This window comes from Uloborus diversus, chromosome 8, assembly GCF_026930045.1.
Source record: "Uloborus diversus isolate 005 chromosome 8, Udiv.v.3.1, whole genome shotgun sequence".
Taxonomy (NCBI): domain Eukaryota; kingdom Metazoa; phylum Arthropoda; class Arachnida; order Araneae; family Uloboridae; genus Uloborus; species Uloborus diversus.
In genome coordinates, this window is record NC_072738.1 from 68,213,565 (window position 1) to 68,228,653 (window position 15,089).

The following is a 15,089-nucleotide window of genomic DNA, read 5'->3' on the forward strand; positions in this document are numbered from 1 at the left end:
GCGACTTTTTCCTGTTGGCGCCAAGAAAGCGTCGCCAAGAAAAACGATGTATGACGACATATGTCATACATCGTTCTTAGCGATGCTTTTTTAGCGCCAACAGGAAAAAATCAGATAAAAAAACATGATCAAAGCACTTCAGAACACAATATATATATAAAAACAACATAAAAGCACAACAAAAAACATCACGAATATATGCTTCAAAAATGTACAGGGCCGGGGTTTTTTGTAAACATATTAAAATACAATAAAATAAATTATTGTATTAATTACAAGTCGAAATTAATGCATTAATTTTTTTTTTCATCATTTCTCCGGGATACGAGCCCTCGGTCCTCATAGTACTTTCGCAGGCATCGCAGCGTTCCTATATTCCTATATTTTCCTATATTTCTGAAAAAGTTCCTATAATTCCTATATTTTCAGTTTCCGATTCCTTTTTTTTTTTTTTTTTTTACTTTTCCCCTCGACTTTTGGCTACCGCCTTTTCCGCGATCCACGTGCAGCCGCCATTTTATCTTTCCTACTGTGCAAGGCTCCCAAATGGTTCGCTTTTCCCGCCAAAGTCCGTGTTTTATGGTAAAGTCCGCTTCAGACTTTTAACATTATGGTCTGATTAGTTCGCTTTTATATTGTTTTTACTTAAATATCAGATTTTAAAAGTTTTTCATTTCGTTAAAAGTTACTGTTCTCCCAAGCACGCCGCCGCAGCGCGTGTTAAACAAAGTTCGTACGCCCATGAAAAACCTTGAAAAGTTCTTGGGGGGGGGGGGGGGGGAAGGTCACACACACACATTTTCTAGTGTTTGAAAACCTTGAAAAAGCATAAAAAGTTGCTTTATTGCTTGAATTTATTTATTGTTTAGATTGTGCTTGTAATTCTTTTAAAAAATTTCATTAGTGCAATTTTCTGAACATATATATTCGATATGATTTATCGCGAAAAATTGCTGATTTTGACATGTGCTTACCTTAGCTTATTTTTCGTTTAATTTCAATAATTAATGAAGGAATTATTTTGGAAACCATGGCAACATTGAACTTACTCGGCTCGGACGCGGAAAAAATGCTTCTCGCTTTTGAAATTTCAATCCTTTTGCATCTTGTAAATATGTTGATGTTTTCCACAATTAGAAGTTATTTTAGTATATGCTACTTTAGTTTAGCTTATTTTTCGTTTGATTTTAATAATTAACGAAGGAAATATTTTGGAAACCATAGCAATAACATTGAGCTTATTCGGACTTCGCAGAAAATTGCATCTCGCGTTTGAAATTTCAATCCTTTTGCATCTTGTGAACATTTGATGTTTTTGGCAATTTGAAGTTATTTTGACGTATGTTTCTATAGATTGGCTTATTTTTCGTTTAATTTCAATAGTTAACCAAGGAAATATTTTGGAAACCATAACAATAACATTGAGCTTATTCGGACTTCGCGGAAAATTGCATCTCGCGTTTGAAATTTCAATCCTTTTGCATCTTGTGAACATTTTGATGTTTTGACAATTGGAAGTTATTTTGACATATGTTTTTATAGATTAGCTTATTTTTCGTTTAATTTCAATAATTAATGAAGGAATTATTTTGGAAGCCATGGCAACATTGAACTTACTCGGATTTCGCGGAAAAATGCTTCTCGCGTTGGAAATTTCAATCCTTTTGCATCTTGTAAATATTTTGATGTTTTCCACAATTGGAAGTTATTTTGACACATGCTACCTTAGTTTAGCTTATTTTTCGTTTAATTTCAATAATTAACGAAGGAAATATTTTGAAAACCATAACAACATTGAGCTTATCCGGAATTCGCGGAAAATAGTTTCAATCCTTTTGCACCTTGTAAACATTTTGATGTTTTTGACAATTGGAAGTTATTTTGACATATGCTACTATAGATTAGCTTATTGTTCGTTTAATTTCAATAATTAACGAAGGAATTATTTTGGAAGCCATGGCAACATTGAACTTAATCGGATTTCGCGGAAAAAATGCTTCTCGCGTTTGGAAATTTCAATCCTTTTGCATCTTGTAAATATTTTGATGTTTTCCACAATTGGAAGTTATTTTGACATATGCTACCTTAGTTTAGCTTATTTTTCGTTTAATTTCAATAATTAACGAAGGAAATATTTTGAAAACAATAACAACATTGAGCTTATTTGGACTTCGCGGAAAATAATTTCAATCCTTTTGCATCTTGTAAACATTTAGATGTTTTTGACAATTGGAAGTTATTTTGACATATACTACTTTAGATTAGCTTATTTTTCATTTAATTTCAATAATTAACGTAGGAATTATTTTGGAAACCATGGTAACATTGAACTTACTCGGACTTAGCGGAAAATTGCTTTAATGTTTGAAATTTCAATCTTTTTGAATCATGTAAATATTAAAATATTTTGCCCAATCGAATGTTATTTTCCCATATTCCAACTTAGATTAGCATGTTTTAGGTTTAATTTAGTAGAAAATAAATAAATTTATTTTATGGGAAGCATGCCAACATTGAACTTGGTTCGTGAAAATTTGCTTTTCTGAGCTTTCAATCGTTTTGCATCTTATAAATATTTTTATATTTATGGCAATTAGAAGTTATTTTGACATGCTACGTCAGATTAACTCGATTAAATTTTTACTTAAATAACTAAAAAATTAATATTTTTTGTGTTTAATTCAAGCTTATTTAGTTTTCCAAACATAATTTTGATTATCATTAGCTTATTTTCGGTTATTACTGTTTTTTTGTGTGGGAGGGGGAGGGGTATTAAATTTAAACAATTGAGCACATAACATTTTAAAGTAGCGTCTGTATATGAAACAAAGTTGAATTATGTAATTATATGAAGTTGAATTTGTACATCATTTCATTGTCATGATGCCTGCTGCTGTTGTTGTCGTGTGCCAAGTAGGCTGGCAATTTGAGGGTGCACTGCTTCACTTTTCTAACTGTAGAGTAATTTGGTGTGAAGTCCGACTTCTACAGTACACACATGCCATAAGGACCCGTTTATAGGGGACAAGGACAGGAGAGAGAAAGTACGTCCATGCCCGAGCCCGGATACGAACCCGGACCTTCCTATCGCAGTCAGACTTCTCTGACCACTAGACAAGGCAGGCGGCATGATGCCTGCTAAAGGGGGGAATTTGTTCCCCCCCCCCATAAAAGTTCAAAGCACTCATGGCCCTGCAATCATGGATTATTTTTTTTTAATGTAAGCTTTATGATTCTTGAAAATATACTTTGAATATGAAAATTGCAAAACTATGCCTCATGTGATCTGCTTCTCTTTGTGATTGAGAATTTCAGACATGTTTAGGGAAACTTTCAATACAGTAGATCTGTTTGGTGTGTGATGGATTCATATCGGTGGAGAAGGGATATAAATGCTATTAAAGAAGCACTACAATACAGAAAAACACAAAAATAATTTTAAACTATAGAAAGATGAAGCACAGCTTCATCTATCCTTCAGTGAGACTACCAGCATCCCTGGTTCAATTCAAAATGTATCATTACGCCCATTTAGTTCTATGGAGGCTGCCTTAAGTGCTGCGCTAAGTGCCTCCCCCCCTCCCATCCAAATGTTTGTGTAAATAATATTATTCAGTGGATAAAAAGATCAGTTGTGCAGAAGGTGATAAAGGAATTGTATCATTAAAAATCAGTATTATGGTTAATTAACAAATTATTTTCAGGGATTTAGCAGCAGGCAGCTAATTTGCCTTTTGATGCTTCCTTTTGTTTAAATGAATGATCCTCTCAAGATCCTCTTTTTAATCCCAACTGGTCCTCTTTAGTCCTCTTTTTGATTGAAATTGCTCCTCTTTTACCCTTTTCTAAAACTAAAATGTGTTGGGAGCCCTGCATTAGTTTCTAGAAAAGTGAAATTTTATCTGCACAATTGCATTCCATCCTCATTGATTTGGAGGCTTTGGTATGAACTTAAAGAAACGGTTTTGATTACTAAAATGCAGTTTCCTAACGACTTCTCATTTATTTATTTTGAAGTAATTTAAAAACCAATTTTAACTTAAATTTTCCAAAATGCATGTTTTTGTAAACAAGTGCAAGGTTCTACTTATTAATTTTTTTAATGAAAGTAGTAAAAACTAACTCCCCCCCCCTCACTTTTTGTACTTTAAAACTTTGGGACAGTGGTGGCCCCAAGTTTTTTAGGTCTGGATTATTTTACTTTAATGACCAAATATTTCTAAATCAAATATATATTTTACAGGGTGTCCCTTCAAAGTCATGGGAAATCGTGGATTTCAACTATGATCGAATTTGGTACTGAAAAGTCAGGATTTTCAGGGGGAAAAAATGGTCAAAAAGTATCATATCAGATTTTTCTGAAAAAAAAAAAACACAGTATACATTTAAATTTTTAATTTGCATACATTTAAATTTTACCTGAACACTTTTTTCTAGAAAAGAAAAGGAAATTCACAATAATTTCTTTTTCACAAAAATAAATTAAAATTCACAAAAAATATTTTGCTTTTTCGCATAACGGGGACTTAAAAAATGAAACCTGGATTGACCCCTGATATTACTGTGACATGTGACTTTGATTTCAGCATAGCACATGTTTCAACAACTTATAAAACTTTAAGTTTGGCTTTTACTGCATTGTCAAGTGATACATAAATTAGAACAGAACTTCACGAATTTCATTCTACTGCACAGCTTGCCCATCGCAGTATCGGATCATGCAAAATCTTTCATTAAAAATTAGATTAGTGACACAACTATTTTAAGAAAGATTTGTGTTCATCTACAAAAAGTTTCGTCTATTTTTTTTATTTTTAAAGAAGTATGGCCTTAATATGTTTAGTACAAATTACAGTTTTACGCTCTTTTACTGTTTGTAAAATTGATTTTCTGTGTATTTTTAGACTTATTTATGCGTATGTATTGCACTTATGTCAGGTAGTGTAATTACATGTTTTTAATCAAATAGTAGTATTGCATTTTAAAAAAAAATGTCATACTGGCGAGCTTTGTTATCGAAATTCCTGTATATCCTTTTTTTTTTCAAAATATTCCTATATTATTTCGAAAAATTCCTATATTGTTTGCAAAAAATTCCTATATTTTCCATCGAATTCCTATATTTTTTTCAGAAAATTCCTATATTTTCCTATATTTTTGTTGGCAAATGTCACTTCTATCCCTGCTTTCGTAATGAGACCTCGGCTCGCCGCCCTGCCCTCGGTCTCATTACGAAAGTACTATGAGACCTCTGGCTCGCCAGGACCTCGCTCCGCTCGGTCCATTATCCCTCCGACTGTTAATATACATTACAGTCGGAGTATGGTCACAGTTATGTATATTTTCATGGAGACACCCAAGGGTGGCTCCTTCCGTTCAGTGTACAATAATGACACAGTTTTAAGTGTGAAATATGCACCATTATTGTGCAGATTTATTAATAAAATTCAGCATTTTTAAGAGTACAACCGAAAGAACTTTCAATTGTTAACATAAAATTCAGTACCTAAAGGAGGCACGTTAATAGAATGTCTAAATAATTCGTGGCATCGATAAGAATTAACTTTTAGAACAAAATAACCGTACTATTTCTGTAAAATTAATTTACATACAGTAAAAATAAAGTTAAAAACTACAAGAACCCCTCAAGGATTTGTAAAAACAAAGAATTTTGGAAGTGAGAGGTTTTTTTTGAATTCTAAAATAAAGAACTTACCTTTTTATATGGTATAAATATTCACACTCAGTCTAAAACAATACATCATATGACAATGGCACGTTACAGATACACACCACGTTGGAGTTAACTTTTAATTAACCTTCAAGTTTGAAGAAACTGGCATTTTCTAATGTTTTTACTTCAAAACACAACTACTGAATTTAAACTAACACAAAATAAGCATTCCTGTAAGGTATATTGCACGAAACAACACCACATATCTCTCCTGCGTGAAACCCAAACAACCCAAGTAAACAAGTTTGAACAGATCTGTAAGATTGCCTTCGGGTTGCTAAACACAGGTTAGTTTGGCCAGGGAAGCCATGCATAAAAAATTATCGCCTCATTGGCGAGAAAAATATTTTAATTTTGTGCAAAAAAATCGAATGTCGCCAAATGGGGGGGGGGGGGGGTATATCACATCTGTACCTTTTTTTAAAATTAGTTCTAAAGGAAATAAATTGCTGAGGTTTCTTTCAAAATAATAAAGAACTAATAATGAGAAAGAAAAATTAAAGATAGCTGCACTTGCAGCAGGAAGGAATTTTGATTACTGTCTCAAATATCCTGTGTTACTGATGGAATGACTCTTAAAATAAAATCCCAAAATAGTATTTTAAAAAGAGGAACATTTGATTTTTTTTTTGGCTCATTAATGTGAACACTTTCTATATTGGCCACGTTATCGCTTAAACAGCAATAAAATGAATAACATCATAGTCTTAATAACTTCTCAATTAATTCTTCCAAACATCACTCATGCTTCCTTTTTTTTTCATTTTTTATATGACTAACCTAGATTGTGATTTTGAAATCCTGAAGTTCATCATTGTCCTTATACTTATCCAATTATGACATTGAATCGAAAAATTCTTTGGTTCACACGATATGTTTCTTTCATAATTTCATCAAGTCTTTCAATAAAAAATATTATAAACTGTAATACATATGTATGTGTCAGTTTTACCAATTATTTCATATTTAGATTTTTAAAAAAAATTTCCATTCACTTTTACATTTTAATGTAAAATACCCAGTTTTTGGGTATTTATCCAGGCCTTCGGTAAATACACAAAAAAATATTTACCTACCCGCTGGGTACTTACCTGATCCACATCACTAAGCACACTGCATTTTTATTTAATATGTTCTGTTGTAAGTTTAACAATTCTTTAGGGGTTTTCAAAGTAATATTTATTCACATGTTTCTTAAAAAAGATAAAAGCTAATAATGTTTAGTTTAGTAAATTAAAAAAAAAACATGTTTTTTACAGCATGGAGAAGCCAGTAGAAAGAGAAAACTGTATTAACAAATCTTCGGTCAGTTGCTCAGAGTATGAAAGGAGGTGTGCCTGTGGATCGATTACAAGGTAAGCATATAAAATATTTTTTTCAAAAATTGAGTAATTTATTCTCTCATTTTAGCATCGGGCTATGTGTTTCTTTCTGAAACCTGGAAAAAATCAACCTTTTAAACGCAGGGTGGACTGATTTTGGAGCAAAAGAGCATTGAGTTTGGAGTTAAAGTCATTGAAATTCTATGAGTCTAGAGAGGCATTTCCCCTCTAAGGCTGCAACACTGACTGGGTTGCAGACTCGTGGAGTTATAATAAGGTTTAGGGTAAAAAGAGATTACGGTAACTACTCTAAAACTTCAGGAATCTGTTAGTTTCCTTCGGACCTCGCAGCCCTAAAGAAAGAAGTATCACAGACAAATTATTTTGTTCACCTTTTAAAATAAATTCAATGCTACTCCTTCAAATAATAAATAAATACATTGGCGCTTCTCCTTTAAAAACATTTTAATCAAAATAACATATTATATGTGTAATCTACAATAGTACATGTAGTATTTAGTGAAAATGAAATAAAATAAAATTTTTGTAACATGCCCATAAAATTTATAAAAACTATTAAATTCCTAAATATTAAGTTATAATGCATTTAATAGCTGTTAATCAAATGTACATTTGTAGTAAATTTTATATGTTCCTCTATCATATTTCCATTGCCAATTAATGTTGAAAAAAATAAAAATAGAGGTAGAAAGTTATAAAATGTTTGAATCTCAAATATTAAAGTCATATAAAGAAATGTATCAGTATTGAAGATTCCATAAACTGCATTAAATTTTGAAGTACAGTAGAGTATCGAAAATCCGAGGTAATTGGGGCTCACTCCGCCTCGGATTGCTGAAAACTCGGATTATCCGAAAAATTCTATGGACTGCATAAGGACATGCACTGTTTACTTCTTCCGCTATGAAAAGGAAATATTGTCTCCTCGAAAAATTTATCACTCAAATTTCAAGATAAATTTATGTTTCAATTGACCCTAAACAAGTCTTGGTTGTTTTTTTTTCTTGATGTCTGTACGTGCTTGTGTGTAAATTTGCAGGAAACCGAAAAATGCCCTTTGATTGTCCTCCAATAACTACGAATTTCGTGTAGACGAATCGCACAGCACCCCAAGTTTTGCACTTCCCTTCTTAATTGCAATCGGATATTCTAAAAGAGATGTTTGTTCGTTCTTTGAGGCGAAACAATGTTTTGATTTCAAGTTATTTTTCGAATCAACCAACTTCTTACTTTCTACAATGTATCTATTAATTCATCTCTAACAGTCGATAAATATTTCTTGGCGACTATTATTGACATAAACCTTTCAATATCATGTTATTACCTTATTTTATGTTGTTAGGAAAGTTCTGATCTCAAAATATTTCGATTTTCAGATTAAAGTATTTTTTGTCTGTAAAAAGTATACTCTGAAATTGTCAAAAAAAGCCTCGAATGATGCGAAATCTCAGACTTTTGGGATTTGGATTTTCGAGACTCTGCTGTAATTCACTCACAGTTTCTTGTTACTATTGAGTCTCAGTTGAGTTATTTTGCACAAATCTTTCAAATTATTAAATTAAAAAAGAAAGTTACACACATAATTCTGAAAATCATAATTTAATATTTAGTTTTGTTTCTGGGTATTTCCTGTGGATCTTAAATTATACAAATCTTAAATCAATATAATTTATTTTATTTTTTAAGTTATAATCTTGTATTTTCTATTTTGTAGAAGATTACAGATCTATTCTTGGAGTAGGAATTCCTTTTAGAGAATTGGGATATCGATCTTTAGATGGTTTTCTTAGAGATATTCCTGAGGTGATTCGGCTGGAAAAGTAAGAATTATATCAAAATATCTTCTTTTAAGTTAAAAAAAAAAAATCAGTTTTTAGTTATAGAACTGTTTAATTATTTGCATAATTTTTTTTATTTTGTAAAAAGTATTGAAGAGTTGTCAATTTCTAAGATTCTTCCATACAGTGTCTAAATTTTGATTAGGTTCTATGACTATAGAAGATTGCTAACATTTATCAGTCTTTTGCACCATTTTTCATGGCTTTAGCACCTTTAAGAAAAATCTGCATGAGTGACTCACATGATTCCACGAGTGCTAAATTATAGAATACTTGCCAACTATGCTGCAGTATTTTACAGTAATTTATTTCTGTGTTATGTTACTATATTGTTATCAAATGTTATCTCCAAGCCTTAATACAATCTCATTCAAAGATTAAGTTCATAATTCTTATTCAAAGGATAAGCTTCCATATTAAGTTCAGAAAAGGACAGAATTTCGCATTCTGTTATATGTACAAAATTGATATTGTTAATAGACGCTGCTACCTCCAATCAGTATTATATTAAAAGTGAACTTTCCTGACTCGCTGCTGAAAATGGTCTAGTTTTTTGGTTTTTTGAGAGCAAAATAAGAATTTGATTTTTGTTCTGATGTATTTAATAATCTATATATATATATATATAAATGGACTTTGGTAAATTTGTTCCCTAAGATCTCAGAAACTACCCAGCAGATTTGGCTGAAACTTTCACCGTTTGTTCTTTTTGTACTGGGGAGGTTTGTAGACCAGTTCGAAAAGAACCCGATTGATAGTTCCTTTTTTATTCTAATTTGTCCAATTTTCGCATAAATGCCCCAATATGACGGTGAAAAAATACGTGCACATATTAAACTTATGTGTCCATCGAAAGCGCTTTTTTTTCTGCTGAAGATGGCTTCTGTTAGAAAGTTCTAAGTTGTATGAAAAACGAGTTATGGGCTTTTTTTGTTCCATGTTCAAAGGCTTTCCTCAACCCAATTCATTATTTAGTGTATCATCTCAACTCCCAGTTCATAGTTAGAATTGTTGAATGTTTTTGTGTTTCGTCTGACTGTTTGAGGCTTTTCTCAAGTCAAATCTTAAAGTAACGTTTTTTTCCCAAGATTGGCTAATGATAACTATAGTTTTGGTTGATTATTTTCCATTTAATCGGAACTTTAGTGTAATTAATGGTTTTTTTTTTAAAATTATTTGTGCTGATTTGATTTTTTTAATCATTATCCAATCTAACAGCAGAAACCTCGCCAAAATTTATGCAGAAAGATTTCAGTAGCGGATGCATTTGGCAGTTTTTTCAACTGTCGCGGTTTTTGAAGTCAAAGACTACGTAATAATGTTTGTCGGCTTTCACCATGTAAACAAAATATCGTGAATCAAAGAATCTTTAAAAACTTTTTTTACTGTAAAATAATCCAGTAACTAAATTAGGCAAATCCATAAACAGCACAAAAACTTCCATTAATGTGACTTTGTGCACAAATTCAAACCATCGCCAAATTTTACTACTTATTTTGGAAACATTACGGATGAAATTGTTTAGCGCCATTTTATGGTGACCAAAAGTATCTTAGCATATGGATAAGAGATCTTAGCAATGTCTCTTTAACAAAAATTAGTAACATACCGTTTTACAAAGTAAGGAGGGGGAACATTATCCAAGGTATCCCAAAACGATTCCCGCAAATTCGGTAACATTTTAAATCGCACCAAGAACCCACAATAATTGAAATTTTCCAAAATAGCTAAAGCAAGTTTGAGGGGATCACGGGCGCGCGGCTACATTTTTTAAACAGTTCGTTCTTCAATAGACATACAGAGAAGGTAAGACTCCAAGTAAAAAAAAAAAAAAACTGATAAATCTTTTTAAACATGTGAAGTTTAATTTCATATTTCGGAAATTCTTCAAATTTGTATACGCTTAAATTTCATGTTTTCGTTTCTAAATGAATACTATTTTGCTCTTTTTACTTACTGCTACTGTAGTTTTTTGAGTAAGGAAGAAGTTAGATTTTAAATCACGTCAAAAAGGTGTGTTTTAAGTTATTTCACTTAAATCAGAAAACAGATGCAAGCAGCGATTGTTTCTCATAATTATTGCTAACCCAGGCAATGCCGGGTATTTTTGCTAGTAATTAAATAAAAATGTTTGAATGTTTTAATTTTCTGTACAATAAATATGTACAGTATGGGATCTCAATTTCAAAATCTGGAAGACATGAAACCTGGAACATTTTTTGCCTTCAATTGAAAAAAAAGACAAAAGTTCTAAATTTTTACATACGGCTATTACTTGTTGAAAACACAATTGTCAGCTTATTTTTCCACTTTTTTGGTGTCAATACGTGTATTAGCATTTTGCTGTAGCTGCTCAGCAATCTTTTTAGCATCTACTTTCAGTTAATTATAATTCTTTTTATACTCTCATTTGTGTACAGTAGACCCTCGTTTTATGCAGGTTTATTTTACGCGGTTTTGATTATACATGGTTTAGGATTTGACACCTTTATTTTCTTTTATGCGGATGAGTTTCGGTTTTACGCGGATACAGCAATGCAAACAGATAAAATTTTCCCCTCTTGGAAAATCCGAACTCCTAAAGATAACAGATTACGCATAATCAACTGCATTTTGGCGTGCTAATAATCGAGCTTGGGCCACTCTAGGCATTATATGCAGGGGTCTGGCCAGAGGATATTTGGGTCCATTAACGGACCCTTCACAAAAATCCGGTCAATCAAAACGGACCCTTCACAGAATTCTGATAAACAAGAACGGATTTTTCACACAATGGTTATTGAAAGAGCAAATCTGAAAGCAAAATAACGCATATTTCTGTGTATAAAACTGATAATTTTTTGAACCTTTTTTGAAGTCAAAGTAGAGGGATCAGCTTATACAAAATCTAATTTTGCAAATAAAAACATCAGCACTCTTTTGATGCTCTTGCAAGGGACAAATAATTGCTACTGCCAAATAAATATAATGCTTGTTGTTTGTTTCTTGGAAAGAAATTAACAGCTGAAAATAAGTTGGGTTTTAAATAATTCTGCTTGTTTGTTTTATCACAGCTAATTAGCAGCTGTGTTGTTGTAAACTTTTTCTGAAAAGGCGTTGGTAAGAACTTTTCTCCCCACTCATGATTTAACAACCAATGATAATAATATATATCTGAGAAATGAACTTCGAACTGCAAAGGGATAGTAAGGGTGGGGAAAAATATGATCATTTCAGATAGGGTTACCAAATTCAAAGTTATCGCAACTTAGCAACTTAGCGCCTTGCGTTAAACCTTTATAATGACTTGATTGGAAAATATTCTTATAATTTTACCAACTTGTCAATATTTGTGTTTTTACGGTGCTGTGCGATGTTTAACTATTATTTTGGGAGAAAATTATGTGGGTTTTTTGATGCTAACTTTTAATAGATTCTTATACTTATCGTTTTTTTCTTTAGATGTCTACATTTTGAAAAATGAAATCTTTTAACATCCGATATGAGAATCATATTTTGCTCTTTTTTCAAGCTAACTTAGTTTTATTAGGATGCAAATAAATAAAAAGCCTCTTAATTTTGTTAGAACGCTCATTTCAAGTTTTTAAAGCAAAATTCCATTTTCTTTTACGAGTCAGAAATTAAAATGCTGAATCGATGGTTTAATTTTTTTTTTTGCTTCAATTGTGTCCACAGATATTAAAGATATGTTTATCACAGGACTCTTAAAATGCAATTTTAAAATAATTTTATCAAAAATATTTCTTTTACAAACCGTTTTTATACTTTTGATGCTTTCACTTTGAGAATTGCAATCTCTTTGCATCCGCTGTGGGAATCTGATTTTTCCAATTTTTCGATATTTAGTACGCTTTGTTAAGAGGTTAACAAATAAAATCTCTTTTTATTTTTTTTAAAATAACGGAATTTATAACTTTTAAACGAAATTTTGTGCTTTTTAAGAGTGTCTTGGGTCAAAAAGTTAAATACTGAACCCTAGTCTGAATTTTATTTTTGTTACAATTATTTTAAATACTGTACTGAAATATTTCTATTGTGATTTAACCTTATGTAGAATGGTAGACAAATATTGATACTTGAGAGAGCGATGCCGCCCCCCCTCCTCCCGCCAAATACAAGAAAAACACCCCAGAATGATATTCTCAACATAGAAGAGGAAAACACTCAACTTAAAGTTTAAATATTGCATCTCTAAATTCTGAAACTTTGTTTTAACAAAAAAAAATTTTTTTTTAACCAAATTATTTGATTTTTTACAATATTAATTCATTTTTCACAAAATTATTTGATTTTTCACAAAAAACGGACCCTGTGAAAAATCCTGGACAGACCCCTGATATGCAATTGGTTCCAGAGCTCTTTCAGAAGTAAAGTTATTCAACTTACACAATTTGGAACTATCTGGAAGAAGAGCTTTTAGAAGTGACCCCCAAAGCAGACTACTACTAAATTTGCAACGCACTTCGCAGAACAGATGCCTGAGCTGCAAAACAATTCAATTCAAATGTGAGAGAAAAACTCGAAAAATATTCTGCCGAAATTCTACAGATTTCTGTGAAATTTCAGTAGAAACTACAGATTTTCTGCAAATAATTTCCAACTCAAGATAGAATTTTGCAAATTCTGCAGATTCTTAAAGTTAGAAGAAAATCTAAAATTCTCGGAAATTACGATAATTCGCCAGAAAGCTTGCGAAAAATTTTGAATTTCATAAGTCATCTGCAGAACCTTTAGATTTACTTTGAACTTTAAGAAAACTGCAGATATTAGGCAAAATTTTACCTTGAGTTGGAATTTCTTCTTCATCAGCACAACAGCCTGGTGCAGGCCAAGACTTTCTCTGTCTGCTTCCTCCAGGTGGTACGACACATTGCCAGGTGTCTCCACCTGTTCACTCCCGAAATTTCTAGGTCCTTTTCAACACTATCCAACCACCTTGTTGGTGGATAGTGTTGTCCACCCTTCTCCTTGTACCCTCAATCTTCGAAAAAGTTAGCTTTTTAACTGGGTCCAGGTCTGCACGTCTAAATACGTGCCACAGCCATTTGATTCTGTTGGCTTCAATTACTCTTAAGATGTTGGGTTGTCTGTATTTATGGTATACTTCAAAGTTATATAAACTTCTCTAAGCATCATTTTCCTTTACTGTTCCAAAAATTAACCGAAGGATCTTTCTTTCAAGAATAAGAAGTCTGTTTTCCTCTGTTTTATTAATTGCCGATGTCTCACTACCATATAAAATGATCGGTTTTATGAGGGTTCTGTACAGGTTTATTTTTGTATTAATGGAAAGGAGTTTAGAATTTAATTGGCTCTTTAAGCCAAAGTAGCATCTATTTGCCATCAAAATTCGATTTCCAATTTCAACTTTAAACTCATTCTTACTGGTTCTCCAAGTAATTAAACTGGGTGACTCCTTCAAAAGTATAGTTTCCAATATTAAGTGGCTGCACATCATGTATTCTAGTGTTTGCAACCAAAAATATGTGTAGAAAATCTGCAGTTTCATCAGATTTTCTGCTGAAATTTCATACTGATTTTTCTAGCGTTTTTGGTTCCTTTTTTCCTTGTTTTCCCTATTGATCTTCACCACTGCAATTTCCTCCATGAACGTATGTTTTGGAAACATGTTGGCATTGAAACACGTCCATCGCCAAAAATTGCTTGTTTAGTTTGAGATACTAGCCCCCACCCATATAATGCTTGAAGTACTTGCAGAATAGCTTTGGTCAAATGATTCTATGTTGCAGAACATTGTCAAATATTCTGCTTTGAGGTGAGTGACAAAGGAGGCCAAAACCAACGAGCATATCGACGTTGGTGACGCACAACAAAAAACATTCACATTGAAAATTTTGAGCCCTTCCTAGACAGTAGAAATGATCTTTCTGATTTGTCAGTGAAGGAAGATTCCATCATGGAAATTACGCAAGGGATCATGGAAGCTTTAATGCTCTGCAAAGAGTTATAGAGAAAAATTCTTACTGACTGCCAAAAGACTATCATAGCCAGCTCCTCTTTATAAATGGAACATGAAATTAATTTATGTTTTCTTTATGCATGTTGTACATGAAAGTCGATATAACTGCATATTAAACTTTATTTTTAAAAAAAATGAATTTTCTACTACTGTTTATCGCAAACCATTTGCTGTCTGTCTTCTCCAACACTCTG

General features: G+C 32.1%; 1 protein-coding gene across 1 annotated transcript in view; it reads left to right on the plus strand.

The window, feature by feature from the left end:
- The window catches only part of LOC129228409 (tudor domain-containing protein 7-like), a 54,731-nt gene that overhangs the window by 28,536 nt on the left and 11,106 nt on the right, over positions 1-15,089 (plus strand). The window contains exons 2-3 of the mRNA XM_054863089.1: positions 7,011-7,089; positions 8,792-8,897. Coding sequence (XP_054719064.1) covers positions 7,011-7,089; positions 8,792-8,897 — 185 coding nt within the window. The remainder of the gene's footprint in view (positions 1-7,010; positions 7,090-8,791; positions 8,898-15,089) is intronic.